The sequence below is a fragment of the Hydra viridissima genome, unplaced genomic scaffold (genome assembly GCF_058129835.1).
Source record: "Hydra viridissima isolate aposymbiotic clone 2 unplaced genomic scaffold, HvirCarnegie_v1 scaffold_10, whole genome shotgun sequence".
In the NCBI taxonomy this organism is placed as follows: Eukaryota; Metazoa; Cnidaria; class Hydrozoa; order Anthoathecata; family Hydridae; genus Hydra; species Hydra viridissima.
In genome coordinates, this window is record NW_028324309.1 from 15,953,891 (window position 1) to 15,974,680 (window position 20,790).

The 20,790-nt window shown below is 33.5% G+C and overlaps 1 protein-coding gene across 1 annotated transcript in view; it reads left to right on the forward strand.

Annotated features, from left to right (window-relative positions):
• The window catches only part of LOC149883361 (hatching enzyme 1.2-like), a 37,406-nt gene continuing 16,616 nt past the window's right edge, over positions 1-20,790 (forward strand). Inside the window, exons 1-2 of the mRNA XM_090100004.1 lie at positions 1-489; positions 6,137-6,169. Coding sequence (XP_089956130.1) covers positions 435-489; positions 6,137-6,169 — 88 coding nt within the window. The 5' untranslated portion in view covers positions 1-434. The remainder of the gene's footprint in view (positions 490-6,136; positions 6,170-20,790) is intronic.

Sequence of the window (20,790 nt, forward strand, 5' to 3'; positions counted from 1 at the left end):
ATCGTCTGTACGTCTTCTCGTACATTGTTTTTAACTTTTCTTTTTTTTGGTTTATTATTTATTGAATTAGCAGGATAAACAAGTCTCCCCTGCGTACGTCTTTTCATAGTTGTTGTTTTTACTTGATTCTTTTTGCTTTATCAATTACATAAAGAATTGACGAGTCATCTTGTGTACGACTTTTCTGATCGTTGCTTTTAATTTAATTCTTCCTCCTCACAATATTTTTGTTTTTTGTAACAAAGGTAATTCAAAACTTTTGAAGTGTAATGATAATTTAAACTGGTTTGTATGCGGTAAGTGCTTATTGAAATAAGCATAATGCCTGCATTTATATCGGCTTTATCAGAGATTTCTTAATACACCAACGTGTTTCTATCAGCCGGTCATTAAAACATTAAAGCTTTACCTGTTTTTATTTCACGAGACATTTAATGATAAAAATGTCGCGGCTTTCTAGCAGTCTGTTGGTTTTACTCTCACTATGTTGTAAGTAAATTTCAAAATTAAATTTAGCAATTTACAAAGAAAAAGCAAACGATATTTTGAATAATAGTTTATTTTGATATAAATTGTTAAAATTAAACTTTTTTAACCAAACTTTAAGTGAATAAACTTCTTTGTGGAATTTTTTTTTTTTTTTCTTTAACATAAAAAAAGATTAAACAAGCTTTCGTTTAATTCAGGAGGTCATCATTCTAAACCGAAGGCTTCAGTAGAGTTGTACTCAGTTGTATTTTCAGGTTGTTAGGACTTAGGTGTTGCAGTGGAAAAAATCAGACTTTCTCTTAACATATTTTGAAAAGAAGTACGCAATTCCCAAATTTTGGAAGTAATTTTAAAATATTTTCAAGTTCATGGTTCCCACAAATGTGTCGATTAGTGATATAAATAATAATAAAAATCTAAAAAGATTAGCCGCATTTAGGAAAACTTCCGAAATTTATTGTTACTATCTTCTCTTTCTTTTAGAGAACTTACAATCATATGGCATTGCAATATCTAAAGCAATACTACATGATTGTAAGTTCTTTATGATTGTAAAAAAAAAAAAGAGGTTTTTCAAATTTCTCTGCTTTAAAAAATTTAAAATTTTAAAATTCTTTTTCGGAGTTGGTTGCGTATGAGTCATATATCTAAAACAATGACATTCAACATATTTTGTTAAACTAATTCATGACATCACTTATTCATTTTAATCGAAACATTTTTTAAATCTTTAAATCCTTTACCTAAAGTTAATCTAGACTTAATTCATGAAACTGTGGATTAACAAATGAAATGTACCAATAATAACTGAAAAATAAAATAATGCAAAAAGAATATTTTGAATTACAATAAGTATTCTTTTTTGAATTACAAGCTAAACAGGAATATTGAAGAGATGAAATATAAAACTTTGAAATTTAGCATGAATTTACGATCACAAAAAGGTCACACATGCAAAATTTAAGAACTTTTTTAAATTCATTATACTTAACAAGTGTTCTCCAGGTTTAAAATCCGATACTTTTACGATGTTTTTTGCGATTTTGAAACCCATTTTGATTTTCGGGATGTTTAAAGTTTTTATTTCAATTTTCGTGATAATTTCAATTTTCGTTGTATTTCAATTTTTAAACAATAACACGACAATTTAGTTTCCAAATGAGTCATTGCCTATTTTACATAAGTGTCGCGCAACTATAAAGATGGGGAAAGGGGGGAAAGGGGGGGGGGGGGGAAATAAAGTTGTGTCAAGAAAAAGAAAAAATTTGTACGATTTTTCGACAACTTACAAAAAAAAACAAAACTGAAACTTGTGCCCCTCCCCTTTATTTTACCCCTTCTGTCAGTATATATGCAGGAAAGACAGTGGTTAAACAAAGGGAGAGTTTAGGTTAAAATCTCCTTCCCTAATAAAGAACTTTTTTTTTCAAAAGAGTGTACCAGACCATATGTTCAGCCTATGGTCTCTTTTTCAATAAATAAAACTACTTTTTGATCTCCAGACCTTTTCTTTTTACGACTTTGTTCTCTCTGTTTTATTTACTTTGAATTGTCGTTGTTACTTAATTCATTTTGGGTTGTGAAATAACACTGTTCGACCAGTTCTTAATTTTCAGGATTTGAAATGTGCCATTTCGTAATGATCTTTACATGCTGAATTCAAATATAAAAATTAAATTTTTTGGTTTGCTTTAGCTTTCATGCAAACAAAAAGTTGATGATTTTCAACTACAAAAAATATGTAAATAATGCGTTAAAATGTATATGATTTGATTGGTTTTTATCAAATTTAGTTAAAATACATTGGTAACAGTGAATATATTAAATATATTACCAAGAAAAGCAAAATAAACGAACAAGTTTAAAATGTTCGGAGGTATAATTTTTTTATTAAGCTTCCCTTCAAATGTATTTTCAGCTTCTTTTGAGTTTCGTTTGCATTCAAGAAAAAGATTATTACTCACAATTGTCCGGCGGTAGTCTTCAATCATCGATGGCTTCCATTTACCTTGATATCTTTTTCCATAGCGCAACGCCTTGATTGAAACGCTGTTTATGTTCTTCACTAACTGCTCCACAATTTTTAAGGACATTTTATAACAAATATTTTTCTTGATCTGAATGAGTTTTTCAACCACTTTTTTTAAAATTTGATCACAAACAGAAGTGCTTTCCACGCAGTTTTTTCCTTGTTAATAATAGAATAGCTTCTTTTTCCAACAGAGAAACTCCGCTGTTGTTTGTAAGTTAACGGATTTGACCCTTCATTGTCGTTTGCAGCATTAAGTCATGTAAATATCTGGTTCTTGAAAGCTGCTTTAATTTTGTCCATTAAGAAATTTTAGTTAATCAAATATTGACGAGTTATGGAAAGTATAATCTTATAACTGTCAATAAGTGCTGGATGCGTTATATTTTTACCTCTTTGATGCAACACTTGCCATCGGTATAAACTGTCGTCTCGTCGTTATAATCCGTGCAGCAGTTAAATGTTTTTAAAATTTGTTAAATGCAAAAAAAACCAATGACAATAAGGGAGCTTTCATAAGAAAATTTTTACTTAAAGTTTTCTAGTGAATATCATTTTTTAAATTTATATCCGAAAAATTTTTCCGTCAATAAAATTAATATTTTGCCAACAATTTCTCATTATCGAAAAAAAAAACAAAAAAAAACTAAGTTTAAAAAAAAATCCAATTTAGGATAATCACCTCATCTTTCCATCTTAAGCAACAAGGGGTCCAAAGATAGAACATTAAGTTTTCCAAAATGGAACAGTAAGTTTTTCAAGATGGAAGTTTCTGAAGAAAATTTACCTATTTAAAGTCAACTTAATGTATATTACAATCAATTTACTGTCAATTAATTTATAGAAAAGCCTGGAATTAGTTTACAGGAACCTTTGAAAAATTTTTTAAATGGTCTCAAAAAAATCCAGGTATCATTTAACTTTCTACACAACAACTTTTTAAGCTTCACTGAATAGACTTGACAAAGAACGTTTAACTACTCTATTAAATAGACGTAATTTTACCATCTATTCATGGCATTTGTAAAGAACGTTGCCATGAATTTGGCTATATTTGATATGAATTTTATTTAGCCCTTGTTATGACATAAAATAAACAAAAAAGGGCTTCGGCGTAAATAAATGGTTATAAAATAAAATGTTTTAGAACAAGATTTTCATAAATACTGAAAAATTGTAGATTAAACAGCGAAACTTTAAAAATGTACCCATGACACTATATGCCATTCTTTGTTTATTCATGGAGGCGATGTTATAGAAAGTATTTGTTTGCCAATTGGAATGATGTCTGAGGAAGTCTTGGAGTCGAGTAAAGATTTCAGAAAATTTCGCGAGCACAACACGCATAAAGTGTTGTGAAAAAAAAACTATGGAGGACTTACTTCACGCCTCACTCATGTTCTCAGGTCCCTTCATTTCATCGATTTACAAAAAACCGGCTACATTGTAAAATCTCAGCGTTAAAAACCAATGATGATAAATATTTGCTGTCAGATCTTTACATGATAGAGTTGGAAAATTTTGATAATGATTTCGATAGTGACTGAAACTTATTTGACAGTTATTTTCTAATTCCGCATACGACTTGTAATAAGAAAGTTATTTTTGATAATGATTTTTTTTTTCCCCGTTAATTTATTGTTTCAAATACATAAAATGAAAGCTTTGGGTTATATATTACCCATTGTTTTTATTTACATGATAAATTTTTGAGACTTTAATATTTACATACATTTCCATATTTTTCACATATAAGAGGTACCATGCTTATTTGACCTAAACCATCCACTTTTGTAGGCAAGTTACCAATTCATGTACCTGTGCAAAATTTCAGATCTCTATATCCTTTCAAGTTAGAGTTATGACTTTTTTCGTGCTAGATTAAGTCTTTTCCCCACTGTGCTATAGCTGGAGTAAGAAGAAGCTCTTTAAGAAATAATTTCACACTAAATTTATAGTCTGTTTTAACCTCTTTATTGTCTTTATACCATTATTATAACAAATAAAATGGTAATACTTTATTAAAATACTTTAGTGTTTTTGTCCAATTCAAACTATTAGAATGAAGGGGTGAGGGAGGGGTGAGAACCCATACAAAAATGTTCAAAGAAAATCTCATAAAGAAAGTAAAATCTGTAAATAGAGCTGGAACAGTGATAATACAAATGTATCCAGTAGGCTAGACAGCTGGCAAAATTCATGTTCTTACACTGTGCTGTGTTGATTGTAACATTTATCTGATTATATTGTACAAAATCTGATTTTAGTTTTCATTTTGCATTTCATCTTTTCAGCTATTACGAAAAATAAGTAATATATAGAAATTTGTTTACAATGAATTTTGTACCAAAAAATTCCGTATAATACCTCACTGCACTGTTGCAAATACAATGATAATCAGATCTACTTTGATTATCAGCGTATTAGCAACAATGCACCCAAGACAAGCTTAATAGTGGTTTCATTTAAGAATCCAGCATGTTCTTGAGTTCTTTTACTGAACATAAAACAACACATTTGAATAAGCTTGATGTGTCTTGCAATTTTACTTTCAGTAACAATGGATTGTCTACTTGCTTGCCTGAATAAGGATAATAGAATGTCTTCTTAAAATAAATTCAAAGTCAGAAATTAAGAAATATTGCCATCACATGAAGAAATGAAAATGTGAATGGTGTCAAAATAAAGTATTTATTCTAAGTAAGTCTGGTGGCTCTGGAACATGTAGAAATAGTAACAGTGTGAACATTTTCTTGCAATATGAAACAGACAGCCAATAATTCTAACTCTCAATAAAATGCTTCATGTAATCCTTTCTATATTATCATCTTTCTTCTTTTGCTGATTGAAGTTTAAAGAGTACTGCATAAAATAAAAATCTGTATGATGTATATGACTGTATATAAATCTTTATGATAGGTATCTATACCTAAGAGTTTATATAAATTATTGGTTCAGAAATGGCAGGTGGTAAATCAGATGGTTTTGCCTGTTAAAATGATTGCCTATTAAATGAAAAGGCACAGGAAGCACGAAAGAGAGATTTTAAAATGGTTGAATCATTTACAAAAAAGTGCTCTTGATCATAAACAAATCTTTTAGAGTACCTCTTGTGTCAAATCCTGTCATCCTATCAGTGTTTTGAGACATTCTATCAGTGTTTTTATAATCCTATCCTTTATAAATCCTATATAAATCCTGTCATTTCTTTGAGACAGCAACAATATCATCATAAACAAAATTCTCCGGATGTAAATCTTTAAAAATGAGACATTTTTATTATAAATATTTTTTCTTCTCAGAAAATTTTGATTTTTTTTCTATCAAAAATTTTTTTTAAAGTTTGTCATAAAAGTAAAAACTAAAATAAATCTTTTTGCATTATGAACTGATTGAAGTCTGCAGTACTTTCAATAAACTTATTCAAACAATTTTTAATTGAGTTTATACTCTTCAACTAACAATAGTAATTCAGAAAAGTTGGTGATATGTTTTTTTTTTGTCTTATATTTTAGTGTTTTTGTATGTCTAATATTGTGCTTATGTTTTAGCATGACATTTGTTAGTTTCACAGCAAATGTTTTGTTTGTTTTAAAGTTTTTATCCTACTGTTTTTAGGTTATTTGCCTGACACTGCACCTGCACCAACAGGTAATTTTTAATATGAACTTTAGTAATTTTTTGTTAATGCAGTTTTAATAAAAATGGTTTAGCAATTAGTTTCATTTGTTTATATCTTTAATGGAAGATTGTTATCATTAATTGTGGTTCATAATTGCTTTTTTTTCTTTTCTTATTTTCTGGATTTTTGATACACATAGAAATGTCTTACCTGAATCCTGTAAATGTATACTCAATAGTTAATTACTTTTTCTTTTGAAATTAATAATGATAATATATAATTTTTCTCTTTTAAAGCAAGTAAATGAATACTCTCAGAATTGAAGTAAACAACTTCAACGTGTAGGAGTAAGGTAAACCAGTCCAGATGTTATGCTAAAAATCTTTTTTAGATAGAGGGATTCGGTAGTATGCTGAGTAAAGGTTGAGAGTACTATAAATTTTGTATTTGGGAATTATGCTTACAATCGTTTCAATCTTAGGTAGAGGATATGCGTCCTATTGGGTATACTTATTAACAGTTTCAGAATAATCAACAACCATGCAACGTTTAGTCTTTTCATTTTCTACTAACACCTGGACACAATTAGGTGAATTACTAGGCTCTATTATTCCTGCTTGGACTAAGCGGTGGATTTCAGATTTAATAAATTCTCTTTGAGAATAATTTCTAGATTTAGTGGCAATCCGTTGACAACCTTGCATGAGATTAGTAAACGATTCAGGAGGTTCAGTTTTCATTGTTGTTAAAACTGCAAATGTTATGGGTGGTCTTTTCCCACCATACTTAATGGTAATAATCTCATGCAACTCTTGAAAATCTGTCCCAAGAATAATATCTATACATAAGTTATCTACCACATGCAACTTGACTTTGTTACAGATTTTGTTTTAGGGCTATTCCACTCCAAACGGTCCAATTTCCGAAATAATCCCCGCACTACCATCTCAGATTTTGATAAAATTTTGTCAGTATGCTGTTAAACATGTTTCATGAAGATTACCAAAATTTCAAATCAAAATGTTTATTATTTTGGATTTTGTAGTACTTTTTGTAAGGTTTACTCAAACTTCAACTTCAGTCAGTAGCTAAAATTCGTATATTTGGGGTCCTATATTTTTGCAATCAAAGGGTAATATATCTTAAAAACGTGGTTTCTTAGTAAACCGAAGGTGCAGATCACAAATAATTTATTACAAGTTTCATATTATGCCTACATTTTAGTCTATGGTTCGCCAAATATCGTCGCAAAGGCAACACTATAAATATTTTTTATTTATTTGTAGGGTCATATCTCTAAAACTAAAGGTTTTTAAATATTGCTATTTTGTCTAAAGGTTCTACATACTATCATAATGATATGGATTAAAAATTTGCTATTTTAAAAATTTCTCTGCTGAGTTATTCTGAAAGCAATATGGCGAAAAAAGTGAAAAACCCTAAAATAACGTGTGTTTGAACCCCTAAAACTTGATGTGGGCAAATTGTTTTTGTTTTTTTAATTGTATTATTGGAAAGACCTTATTTCAAAATTTTAAAAACAATACAAACTGTCTAGGAGAGATCTTTCTAATGAACGAAAAAAATCTAGTTTTTTTAAGCTAAGTTAGATCTGCAAAGTCTGATATTTTAAAAACGATATTAAGGTCCGTATATTAACTATTGCCATGTGGAGGTAATTTTAGTAAGTAAATATATTATTATTCTACGGACAAATCTCTCGAAATTAATTTCAAATATTTAAGTTTATCACAAACATCTAATATTCGAAGGCGAAAATTAGAATAGATGTTATAATAAGAGTTATTTTAAATTTATCCTGACATGTCTGTTGAACAAAACTTAACTACTTGTTGTATTGGAAAGTTTGATGGAAGTTTATGTCATTTAAGTACTTATTCTCGAAAAAAGGGTTTTGTTGACTTTTGCTCAGAACTTTCGAACGAGGAACAGAGTTTGATTGTGAGGCGAACTTATAATTTAATTTAAAATATTACTTTAATTTGTTTCCACCACAAATCACTGCTGTTGGTTAAATACACGCATTTACAGCACCATTGTTTAAACCCTTTTGGTATGCCCAATCGTTGCTCAGTTAAAGACTTGAGATGTATTGACCAAGAGACTGCAGACTGTCTTTTGAATTTAACAAATAAAGTTATTTGTCCTGGTCAAAAATTGTGTCCAAATTGCCGCAAAGCTTATTCAACCACAAGCTCTTCAAGTGAAAAAATTGACCATATTGATGACATAAATGATATATTTTGTTCAACTGACACTATTAGTACTAGCCTTTTTGAGCTTGGAATTTCACCTTTAAGAAAACGTGTTAGTAAGAGAGATCATGCTAGTTATGTAAAAAGCAAAATTTCAAAAGTGAAAATAACAGTTGCAGAAAAAATAGCTGTTGTTAGTGGTTTATCACCAGATAATAGTGTCCTACCACTAAGCAGTGCAAATGTAGAGTGTCAGAATTGCATTGACTGGTCAGATTTGATATTAGAATTGAAAGATAAAATATCAACAATCAGTAATCCCTGTGAAAAAGTTCAATTTTTAACTCTTATACCAAACAGTTGGTCAAGAATAAAAATATGTAGTGAGTTTAAAGTATCAGACAGAATGGCTAAAGCAGCAAAAAAGTTAAATGCAAAAAGTGGAATCTTAGCACTTCCAGAAAGAAATGAAGCAAAGAAATTGCCAGAACATGTCAAAGAAAAAACTTTGAAATTTTATGAACACGAAGCTTTTAGCAGAACATGTCCAGGGAAAAAGGATTTTGTATCTGTACGCATTGGTGCAAAAAAAGTACATATGCAAAAAAAATTACTGTTAGTTAATTTAAAGGAACTTTTTTTGGAGTATAAAAAAGAAAATGGAGCTGAAGTCGGATTTTCTAAATTCTGCGAGTTACATCCAAAATGGTGCATAACTGTTAGATCTTCAGGTACCCATCGTATTTGTGTATGTACTATTCACCAGAATATAAAATTAATGCTTGCAAGTAGCCTAGTTACGGTAGACTATAAATGTCTAATTGAAAAAATAGTTTGTGATATTGAATCTAAAGAATGTATGCTTCATCGTTGTGATAAATGTCCAGGGAATGAAATGTTAAAGCCTTAACTTGAAAAGCAATTTAAAGATTTTGAATCTGATGAAACTATAACATTCAAGCAATGGATAAAAGTAGATCGTGAAACTTTAGAATCTTTGCAATTACCAGTAGACAACTTCATAGATGATTTAATTTCAAAAGTATCTATTTTATCTAAGCATCATTTTATTGCCAAAAACCAAAACAACTATTTGCGATTATTGAAAAATGAACTGAAATCAAATGAGTTAATCATTTTGATGGATTTTTCTGAAAACTATTCATTTGTTGTGCAAGATGCTGTTCAAGGGTTTTACTGGGAAAACAGCCAAACAACTTTGCATCCTTTTGTTGTTTACTACAAACTTAATGACATACTTAAAAATAAATGTTATTGTGTTATCAGTAATTGCATGCATCACGATACTATTTCTGTTCATGCATTTCTTAGTAAATTATTAGCTGAACTTAAAACATTTTTATCTTTTGAACTTATTCATTATTTCAGTGACAGTTCAGCTGCACAGTACAAAAACTTCAAAAATTTTATGTATTTATGTCACCATTATACTGACTATGGTATTAGAGCAGAATGGAATTTCTTTGCAACTAGTCATGGAAAATATCCCTGTGATGGAATTGGAGGAACTGTGAAGCGTTTAGCAGCACGTGCCAGTCTTCTACGGCCAATTGATAATCATATTTTAACCCCCTTAAATTTATATGATTTTCGCAAGGAAAGTATCACAGATATATCATTTCATTTATGTTGATAGTGATGAAGTAGACAATATTAAAGACAATCAAGAGAAATGATTTAGTATTGGAAACACAGTTGCAGGTACTCGCTATAATCACAAATTTGTACCTGTAAATGAAAATCAGGTTTGTGTCAGTCATATTTCAAATGACAATACATCTTTTATTGCAAACGTTAATGAGAGTTACAACAACAACTCAACCAAATTAGTTTCACTGTCTGATCTTAGTCCTGGAAATTTTGTTGCATGTATTTACGATGCACATTGGTGGATTGGACATGTTTGTGAAATTTCAGAAGAACAGGAAGATGTTTTCATTGATTTTATGCATCCTCATGGTATGGCTCAGTCATTTTACTGGCCTAGCACCAAGGACAATTGTTGGGTTGCTGAGCAGCATGTTATTGCAGTCATTCCAAATCCAATCAGTTCTGTAACAGGTCGATAGTACAATTTACCGTCAATTGTTGTTTCAGACATTAATTTCAAATTTGAATTTTAAATATGTAATTTGGAATCAAGTTGATTATAGTTTCGTACAACTGAATTTTTTCTATCAAAATTTTTTTTTTTTTGTAGATAAGAAACAATATATTAACATAAAAGTATTTGTTTTTAGTTTTTTGTTGCAGAAAATGTGTTGTAAAAGCTGTATTGTTTAACTAGATTTTGCATCTATAACCAGGACCGCATTTGTGACGTGTTGGATTGATGGTGCTCTTAGGCATATGAATAATCGTCGCCTAAAATTTCGTAGTAAAATTTAAAAAAACATATATATAACAAAAAAACAAGCGCCCCTTTTTGGTTGGTGCCCATAGTCAGTTGCCTCAACTTCTCTAGTATTTTAAATTGCCAATAACATGCATTTATCCGCAGTATTTTATAGATAAGATAATCTCTTCAATAATTCTGTTGTAAATTTTTTTCTTTTCCTTGGCGTAGTACCATCTTCAAGAGATTAAAATAGCTCTTCTAAATCTTGAATATAATGGCTATATGTTTTAGTTTTTATTGTCATTAATAGCTCTCTACTTAAAGTACCATTAGATTCTTTTAATTTTCTTAACATAGAATCAATTGCTAATTGGGCTGTTGCAAGATTAGCAGCGTTTCTACTAAAAGCTTCAACATTTAATTTAATAGGCTTTAGCGTATTGTCAACTCATGTTCCATATTAATATTTTCTAAAGTGCGCACTTCTAATACCTTGAAGAGTTTCTTAAATGATACAAAATTGTTTTAAAATACATTAGAAAATGTTATAATTTATATTTTGCCTCTTTCTGGATTAGATTTACTCAACTATTTTGTAATTGACAGTTTTGATCCAACCGTTAATTTTATGAACTTTTTTTACCGTGGATTGCCCTAATTTTATGAACTTTTTTACTGTGGATTGCCCTAATTTTATGAACTTTTTTTACCGTGGATTGCCCTACCGTGGATTGCCCTTTTTTACCGTGGATTGCCCTATATAACTACAGTATTATCTAAGCATGCTATTATGCATCACATACAGATGACTAGAGAGGTCAGGGATTCAAAGAATACCCTGATGCGTCCGAAACAAGTCCAGGCATTCAAATCACGAGACTCGCCGAGTCTTAGACCGGGTATTCAGCCACAGACTCGCCGTGTCCGAAAAAAACCGGGTACCCAGACCCAAAAATCCCTAGAAATAACTCAACTGTTAAAAAATATTTTTTGAACATTAAAATATTTTGATTTTTGGCACAATAAGCTTTGATTTTGATGCAGTATGATAAATCTTTATGTTTAGGACGAAATAGTAAAATTCAAAAAATTTATATATTGACCAAGTTTTTTTCGTTCATTAGAAAGATCTCTCCTAGACAGTTTGTATTGTTTTTAAAATTTTGAAATAAGGTCTTTCCAATAATACAATTAAAAAAACAAAAACAATTTGCCCACATCAAGTTTTAGGGGTTCAAACACACGTTATTTTAGGGTTTTTCACTTTTTTCGCCATATTGCTTTCAGAATAACTCAGCAGAGAAATTTTTAAAATAGCAAATTTTTAATCCATATCATTATGATAGTATGTAGAACCTTTAGACAAAATAGCAATATTTAAAAACCTTTAGTTTTAGAGATATGACCCTACAAATAAATAAAAAATATTTATAGTGTTGCCTTTGCGACGATATTTGGCGAACCATAGACTAAAATGTAGGCATAATATGAAACTTGTAATAAATTATTTGTGATCTGCACCTTCGGTTTACTAAGAAACCACGTTTTTAAGATATATTACCCTTTGATTGCAAAAATATAGGACCCCAAATATACGAATTTTAGCTACTGACTGAAGTTGAAGTTTGAGTAAACCTTACAAAAAGTACTACAAAATCCAAAATAATAAACATTTTGATTTGAAATTTTGGTAATCTTCATGAAACATGTTTAACAGCATACTGACAAAATTTTATCAAAATCTGAGATGGTAGTGCGGCAACGTCTGGACCACTTGGCGTGGAATGACCCTTTAAAGAGTTATTGAAACATAACAATATCCATCTGATTTTGCTAATAAAGAAGCTGATGCCATTCTGATTATATTTCGTTCATTAATAACATCTAAATTGAGTAGAATCACTAGTTTATTGTTAATGAAACTTTTGTTTGTACTCCCACTATCAGTTAAAGCTTCTGCATTATACTTATCATAAGTAATGATGTTATAGCTGACTCTAAAGAGAGAGTTTGTTGAAGCTGATAAGGTGCCACAGAAGTAATTGTTACGGTCCATTCTAGAACTTTCTAGATACAACAGAACATTCGAGAATCTTCCATAGAACCCTCTAGATATATAATAACGTTCCAGAATGTTCTGTATCTTTCTAGGAACTTTCTATTTTACTATAAATATTAAGTTTGTGATATTATTGTATTGTATTGGTATTACTGAATCAAAAATAAAAGCTTTTCTGAAATCGAACTTTTCTTTGGATCTGTTAAGAAACATAACAGATTTTTGGCGACGAAGATCTCTCTATTTTCTAAAAACTACTCATGGAAGAAAAACACGGTGCTACTCTGGTAGCGATATTGGCAGAAATGCAGAAGCTGCAAGAAGCTAGTCAACGACAACTAGCCGAACAACAGCGACAAATCAAAGAGCAACAAGACGCCATTGTCAAACTGCTTGAAGCCAATGAATCAAAGGTCACTCAAGATTTTGCTGCTTTTGATTCAACAGCTGAATTATGGGTCGACTATCAGGAAAGGTTCGAAACATTCGCTAAAGCTCGGGGTATAACAAGAAATAACAAAGCTGCTTATTTTCTCAGTTGTCAAACTCCAGTCATCTACAAACAGTTGTGCAATCTTTCAAGCCAACAAGAGACTCCTTTGACAGTCAACCATCTTTCGTATGATCAAATTGCTCAATTCATGAAAGAACAATACAATCCAACCAAATTTCTTGTTCGTGAAAGATTCAAATTTTGGTCAAGCATTGGTCGAAATCAAGGTGAATCTATTCCACAACTGGTTGCTCGAATTCGACAATTGGCTGCAACATGCGACTTTGCTAACATCACAAATCCACTGGATGAAGCTCTTCGAACACATTTTATCTGCTCTATTAAAAATGAAGCAGTGCTCAAAGCTCTTTTCAAGTGCAAAAATGAAGATCTAACTTTCGCCAAGGCGGTAGAAATAGCAACCGAAACCGAGGAGGCCGCCAAGGTAGCCAAGGAAACTGCCGTTGGTCCCTCAAAGTCTCCGATGTCTCTCCCAATCAATAAGTTGGGGCAACATAAATCGGAATCCAAATCCTCAACTCCTCGACAAAAAAAATCTCAGACTGAGTCAACCGCTTGTAGAAGTTGTGGCAAATCGACCCATGAACGCAAAAATTGCCGTTTCAAGGACGCCGAATGTAATTTTTGTGGTAAAAATGGTCACATTGAAGCAGTTTGTTTCAAGAAAAAAGCTGAATCCCGAAAGACGGTCAAGCCTATATTCATTTATTGACAGACTAAAGCACTTCGCCAAGTCAACCAAATCAATGTTGATGATGAAATTACACAAAATCTCCAAATCAATGGGCATTCGATAAGATTCGAACTCGATACTGGAGCTCCCGCCAATTTCATCACCCATACTTTATGGCAAAGTTTGGGTAAACCACATCTTCAATGGTCGGATTTACAATTCGAGTCAGCAAGCAAGCATCAACTTCCGATACTAGGGAAAGTTGAATTATCAGTTAAAGCTCCAACAACCTGTTGCAAGATCTGGTTCCACGTAACTTCTGTTCCTGGACTAAATCTTATTGGCCGATCGGGTATTCGACTACTTGATCTTTCAGTTGATGAAAAGATTAAGAAATCATCCAAGAGTACTGTTGCTAAGGTCTTTGAGCATCTCAAACCTGACACAGATCTCCAACAAAGGTGCAGAATTCTATGTTCTGAGTTTCCAGACCTGTTTAAACCAGAATTGGGTTGTTTGAAAGACTTTGAACTTGAAATAAAATTCAAGCCTGACTAAAAGCCTATCTTCTGCCGTCCAAGACCTGTACTTTTCGCTATTCAAGAAGATCTGGTTGACGCTTACGAAGCTGGTATCAAGCATGGTGTTTGGAAACGTACTCAATTCAACGACGAAGGTACACCTGTGGTTCCTATTCAAAAGACCGCGCTTCCGGGACAAACAAAACGAAAGATTCGAATTTGTGGCGACTATTCAGTCTCCATTAATACTCAGCTAGAACCTCATCGCTACCCAATGCCGTTGCCAGAAGACCTGTTGCGTAAACTGCGTGGCGGTTATGGATACACAAAAATTGACCTGGCTGACGCTTATAATCAAATTCGTTTGGGTCCAATTTCTCAGAGACGACTGGCTCTCAGTACACATACTGGTGTACTTCTTCAGCTACGTCTTCCATTTGGAATCACTTCAGCACCGGGGTACTTTCAAGAGACAATGGATAAATTAACAAGTGATCTATCTGGTGTAGCTGTCTATCTCGATGATATTCTCGTCAGTGGCAACAACGCAGCCGATCACATTTCCAACTTGCGTGGTCTTCTACAACGACTAAGCAAAAACGGACTACGCTGTCGTCTAGAAAAATGTATTTTCGCTAGTCCTTCGATCGAATATCTTGGTCATATAATATCTTCGGAAGGTATTGCTAAAGGTAACAAAGTTGATGCTGTTTTGGCTATGCCAGTTCCTAAGGACGTTAATACGCTGCGATCTTTTCTTGGTCAAGTACAGTTTTACGGCAAATTTCTTCCTCCAAATTTGTCTATGACATTAGACCCGCTCTATCGTCTAATTAAGAAAGATGTGCCATGGCAGTGGACATCCGAACAACAGTCAGCTTTTGAAGCTGTGAAACAGTTGTTATCATCTGATTCAGTTCTTACTCACTTCGATCCTTCGAAACCGTTAGGAATGGCAACAGACGCTTCAGAAGTTGGTATTGGTGCCATATTGTTTCATCGATTAGCAGATGGCTCTGAACGTCCAATTGCAAATGTATCGAAGATTTTGACTGATTGTCAACGTCGCTACAGTCAAATTCACAAAGAAGCATTGGCAATAATTTTTGGCTTAAAAAAGTTTCATCAATTTCTTTTTGGTCGTCGTTTTACCATCGTCACTGATCATAAACCACTACTGGCTCTATTTGGTCCAACAAAGGCTACTCCAGCTATGGCAGCAAATAGACTGGCTCGATGGGCTTTAATTCTTAGCCAATACAATTACGAAATCGAGTTTCGTAAGACAGCTGAACACGGCAACGCTGACGCGCTCAGTCGATTACCGGTTGACCATGATCGCATTTTCGATGGGGAGGAAAGTAGTGAAGAAAATTTAATGATTTGTGCGGTGAAAACCGTTAGTCGTCAAATCAATATGCATGATCCGAATATCCTGGTCCGCGAGTCGAGCAAAGATCCTGTCATCGCTGCAGTTATTCGCAATGTTCGAGATGGTTGGGTCGAATCCGACAATAATGACGAGATACGGGAATTCCAAAAACTTTCCGAAGCTCTCTCAGTTTCAGGCAAATGCTTGTTCTATGGTCCACGTGTTGTCGTCCCCAAAACTCTTCAAGATCAAGTCTTGAAGATACTGCACCTAGGTCATTTCGGCATTCAACGAATGAAACAACTCGCACGATCTGCCGTATATTGGCCAGGCATTGATTCAGCTATCACTAATCTAGCACACCAGTGTACTACCTGTGCGGAAAATCAGAACCTTCCTTTAAAACCAGCAGTCCATCCATGGATGCTACCAGAACGCCCTTGGAGTCGTCTACATCTTGATCATGCAATCAATTTCATGGGTACTAATTGGCTTATCATGATTGATGCTCTATCTAAATATCCATGTATTCATCCTACGTCTTCTATTAGTGCCAAATCTACCATTGATTTACTGGAAGAAGATTTTGCACACTTCGGTTATCCACATGCTCTAGTTACCGATAACTATTCCTCATTCACTTCTCAGGAATTTCTAGAATGGTGTAATAGTCGAGGTATTGTCCTGCTCAAAGGTGCTCCATATCACCCCGCCACAAATGGTGCTGCCGAACGACTAGTTCAAACTTTCAAAAAAGCCATGAAGAAATCAAACCTACCTCCTAAGAATGCTCTTCAGGAATTTCTCATGGTCTACCGCCGAACTCCTTTAGCAAATGGATCGTCCCCTAGCGAATTACTCAATGGCAGACAAATTCGGGCGCAAATCGATCTGCTTTTGCCACCCCCTGTTCATTTACAACAATCAAAGCAATCTATGGACTCTTCCAAAGTTGTAAAATATTCAGTGGGAGACTTGGTTTATGCCAGATATTTTAGCTCAAGTAATGATTACAACTCAAAATGGATTACGGCTATTGTCACTGAAGTATGCGGTCCTCGATCTGTCATAGTGAAGACAGAGCCTGATGGTCTAGTCTGGCATCGTCATATTGAACAACTCAGGCATCGCTACAACTCCGGGGAGGTGGAGGAGTCAATAATAGTACAGCCCGATTTGTTGTCGTGTGAGCCGACTGGTCAAGATAAAAAACAAGTCAAAACAAGACGATCTAGTAGATGCCTATCAAAGAATAATCAAAACGCTTGCTCTCCGTAAAACCAAGCTGGCGAGGAGATGTTACGGTCCATTCTAGAACTTTCTAGATACAACAGAACATTCGAGAATCTTCCATAGAACCCTCTAGATATATAATAACGTTCCAGAATGTTCTGTATCTTTCTAGGAACTTTCTATTTTACTATAAATATTAAGTTTGTGATATTATTGTATTGTATTGGTATTACTGAACCAAAAATAAAAGCTTTACTGAAATCGAACTTTTCTTTGGATCTGTTAAGAAACATAACAGTAATCATCATCAATTTTAGGAATAGCAGCAAAAACATTAAATGATCTGCAAAGTTTCTCAAAATGACCAATCTTTTAACATTTATGACTGATAGCTTCACAAGCAGAACACTTAGTAAGTAAATGCCTTATATTTCCACAAAACCACCACAATTGTTTTGATTTTACTGTAGTAGCAAAGTGAATATTAGTCATGGATTGTTTTTGTACAGATGATTGGATTTCCTGAAAAGAGGCAGAGATCAGTATAGTTGATTGCGAGTATAAGCTCAAATTTTGTTGAGCGACTTCTAAAGATCTAGCTTGGTCAAAGGCTGATGAAATGTCTAATGTCTTGTTTTCTAGTAAACATTGATATATAATATTGGAGAATAGGCCATTTATAAACGCATTACGAATAATTTAAGATTTATTTTGCTTAGCAATTACAGCAGTGAACTTACAGTCTTAAGATAAATTTTTAAGTTCATTTAGCAAGTGATTTATTTATTCACTCGGTTTTTGCTTCCGTGTTGACAAAATGTGTCTGGAAAATACTTCATTCTTTGGTTTTATGTAGATAGACTCAAGAATACTTGTTGCTTGTTCAAAATCATCACACTCTGATATGAATTCATAGACATAAGGTTCAAATATGGTTTATTAGGAGATTAAGTATAATGGAGTTATCATCAACTGTACTTACAAAATTGTATAATGTTCTTAACCAATGGTTGTATGTTTTTGCTGCATCTGTTGAGTTCTGATCTAAACTAAGTCTATCAGGTTTCATGAATTACTCCATCTTTCTTTTATTTCATAATTATATTTTAACTCTGTTTGATTGTAAAGAATAACCAAATTAATTATGTTGGCTCAAAAGAGCTATAATTATACTAGTCTATAACAAAATAACAAAGTACATAAAGTCTATCTAGTATAATACAAAATGTATACATAAATATATCACATTAAAATAACATTTTGTAGTTGCGTCATTGTGTAATTCATTGTGCACAAGGAATATGTAGTTCAATGACTATATATGGCTCGTTGTGCATAATTCATTGTGCACAATGAATTTAGAAATGATATTTAAATTGTAAAAGCGGATGAACGAGGATGAAATATATAACGGATATAAAATTTAGTTTTTTTGATATTACAAGCTATTTCGGCAATGAGCATTGTTATAAAGTTCACGGATTTGGTGTCGCAGTACGATGGTTCGGGTGAATTTTCAGAATGGATACAGAAGTTAGAACTGGTAGCAAAACTTCAAAAAGTTGACGAGCTGCATGTGGTGCTCCTCTTTCTGGCGGGGCGTTTGCCGTTTATCAAGGACTCAGTGATGAGATAAAAGAAGACTACAATGAAGTGAAAAATGCAGTGACTACTGCCTTCTCTGCTTCTCCGCTAACAGCATACGAAGAGTACGTAAATCGCCGGAAAACGAGGTGAATGGATAGCACAGGAATGGCTGAAACCATTTGAAGGGAGATGTAATGGCATCATTCCGTTGATGGCAGTAATTCAAGGAAACAAATTATAAGTACGTCCGGTGATGGACTACCGGGAGCAGAATCAATTTGTGTCCAGTTATACTGCAGATGGCAACGTTTGCAATACCAAACTTCGCAACTGGAGAAAGTTGGGAGAAAATCTTGAAATAATTGATTTAAAGAAAGCGTACCTGCAGATTCGTGTCGACGAAGCACTGTGGAAATATTAAGTCGTGGAATATGAAGGGCAGCGTTACTGTCTAACAAGATAGGGTTTTGGTTTAAATGTGGCGCCCAGAATAATGACTAACATTTTAAAAAAGGTATTATCCTTAGACAAAGTTGTCGAGGCTGGGACGGACTCATTTATTGATGATGTCATTGTCAATAATACCATAGTGTCAAGTTGCAGAGTTCGAGAACTCTTGGAAAAATATGGCTTGGATTCTAAGTTTCCAGAAAAACTTGTCGGCGGTCATGTGCTTGGATTGCGAGTGTACAAACAATGCAACCAAGTCCGTTGGAAACGCGACAACATACCTAAAGTTCCTGAAGGAAAAATGACACGTCGGCAAATCTTTTCTTGGTGTGGACAGCTTACCGGACATTTTCCATAAGCAAATTGGTTGCGCCCTTCGTGCAGCTATCTAAAAAGGGTTTCGAGTAGTTGTGGATGGGACTCATTTGTGGACGAATGTATTGTCAAACTAGTAAACAGTTTAAATGAAAGATTTACAAAAGAAGATCCCGTTCATGGGTCATGGAATGTCAAAAACACTTCCGAAGCAACAGTGTGGTGCGATGCAAGTAGCTTAGCCGTTGGCATAATGTTGGAAGTGGCTGGGGAAATAGTAGAAGACTGTTCGTGGCTGAGGAAACAAGATGATACGGCTCACATTGCCTTGCAGAGTTGGAAGCCGTGATAAAAGGAATAAATCTAGCAACAAAATGGGGATTCGAATGTATTACCAAAAAGTGTGATTCGGTTACTGTTGTCGGCTGGTTGAACTGCTTAATTATCGGTGACAAACCCGTTCGAGTACACGGTCTTGGAGAACCACTTGTCCGTCGCCGGTTGTCGTTAATTGAAGACCTTGTGAAGGAGTGCGGTATAAAATTAAAACTTTTTCTGGCAAAGTCAGCAGAAAATAAAGCCGATGCTCTTACGAGAGTACCGCAGAACTGGCTGCATTTAAACCATTCTGCAATGACAGCAAATGTTGTACCGCCTGATGTAAAGTCATTTCATAATCTTCATCACTTTGGAGTCAATCGAACCCTTTATTTGATGAAACAAACATATCCGAAAGAGAAGGTTAGTAGAAAAGACGTTGAATTAGTCGTGAAAAGTTGCGAAAGATGTTTATCGGTGGATCCTGCGCCAATTAAATGGGAAGAAGGAAATCTTGAAGTTGGAAAGAGTTGGCACCGTTTAGCTATCAATGTAACCCACTATAAATCAAAGATTTATTTGTCTATAATTGACTGTGGAAAAAGGAGCAAGTTTGCAATTTGGAGAAAGCTACAGAACGAGAAAGAAACAACGGTGTGCTTTCATTTAGAAGAAATATGTCGAGAAAGAGGACCTCCATGGCAAGTTCTATTCGACAACAGCAAGACTTTTCGCTCACAACTCGTTAGTGAATTATGCGCAGAATTGGGAGTGTCCATCCTGTTTTGTTGAGCTTACAGGCCATCAGGGAACGGAATTGTTGAACGTCATCACCGCACTATCAAGCGAATGGCAGCCAGAAGTGGCAAAGATCCGCTAAAAATGGTATATTGGTATAACGTGGGTCTCAGGAAAAATGGTGAGGAAACATCGCTCCCCTACAAAGCTATATTTTCTTATAAGTGGAAACCACACACAACTTCTGCCAAAACCAACGAAGAAGTTCTCCACAATTATTCACAAGAACAAGAAG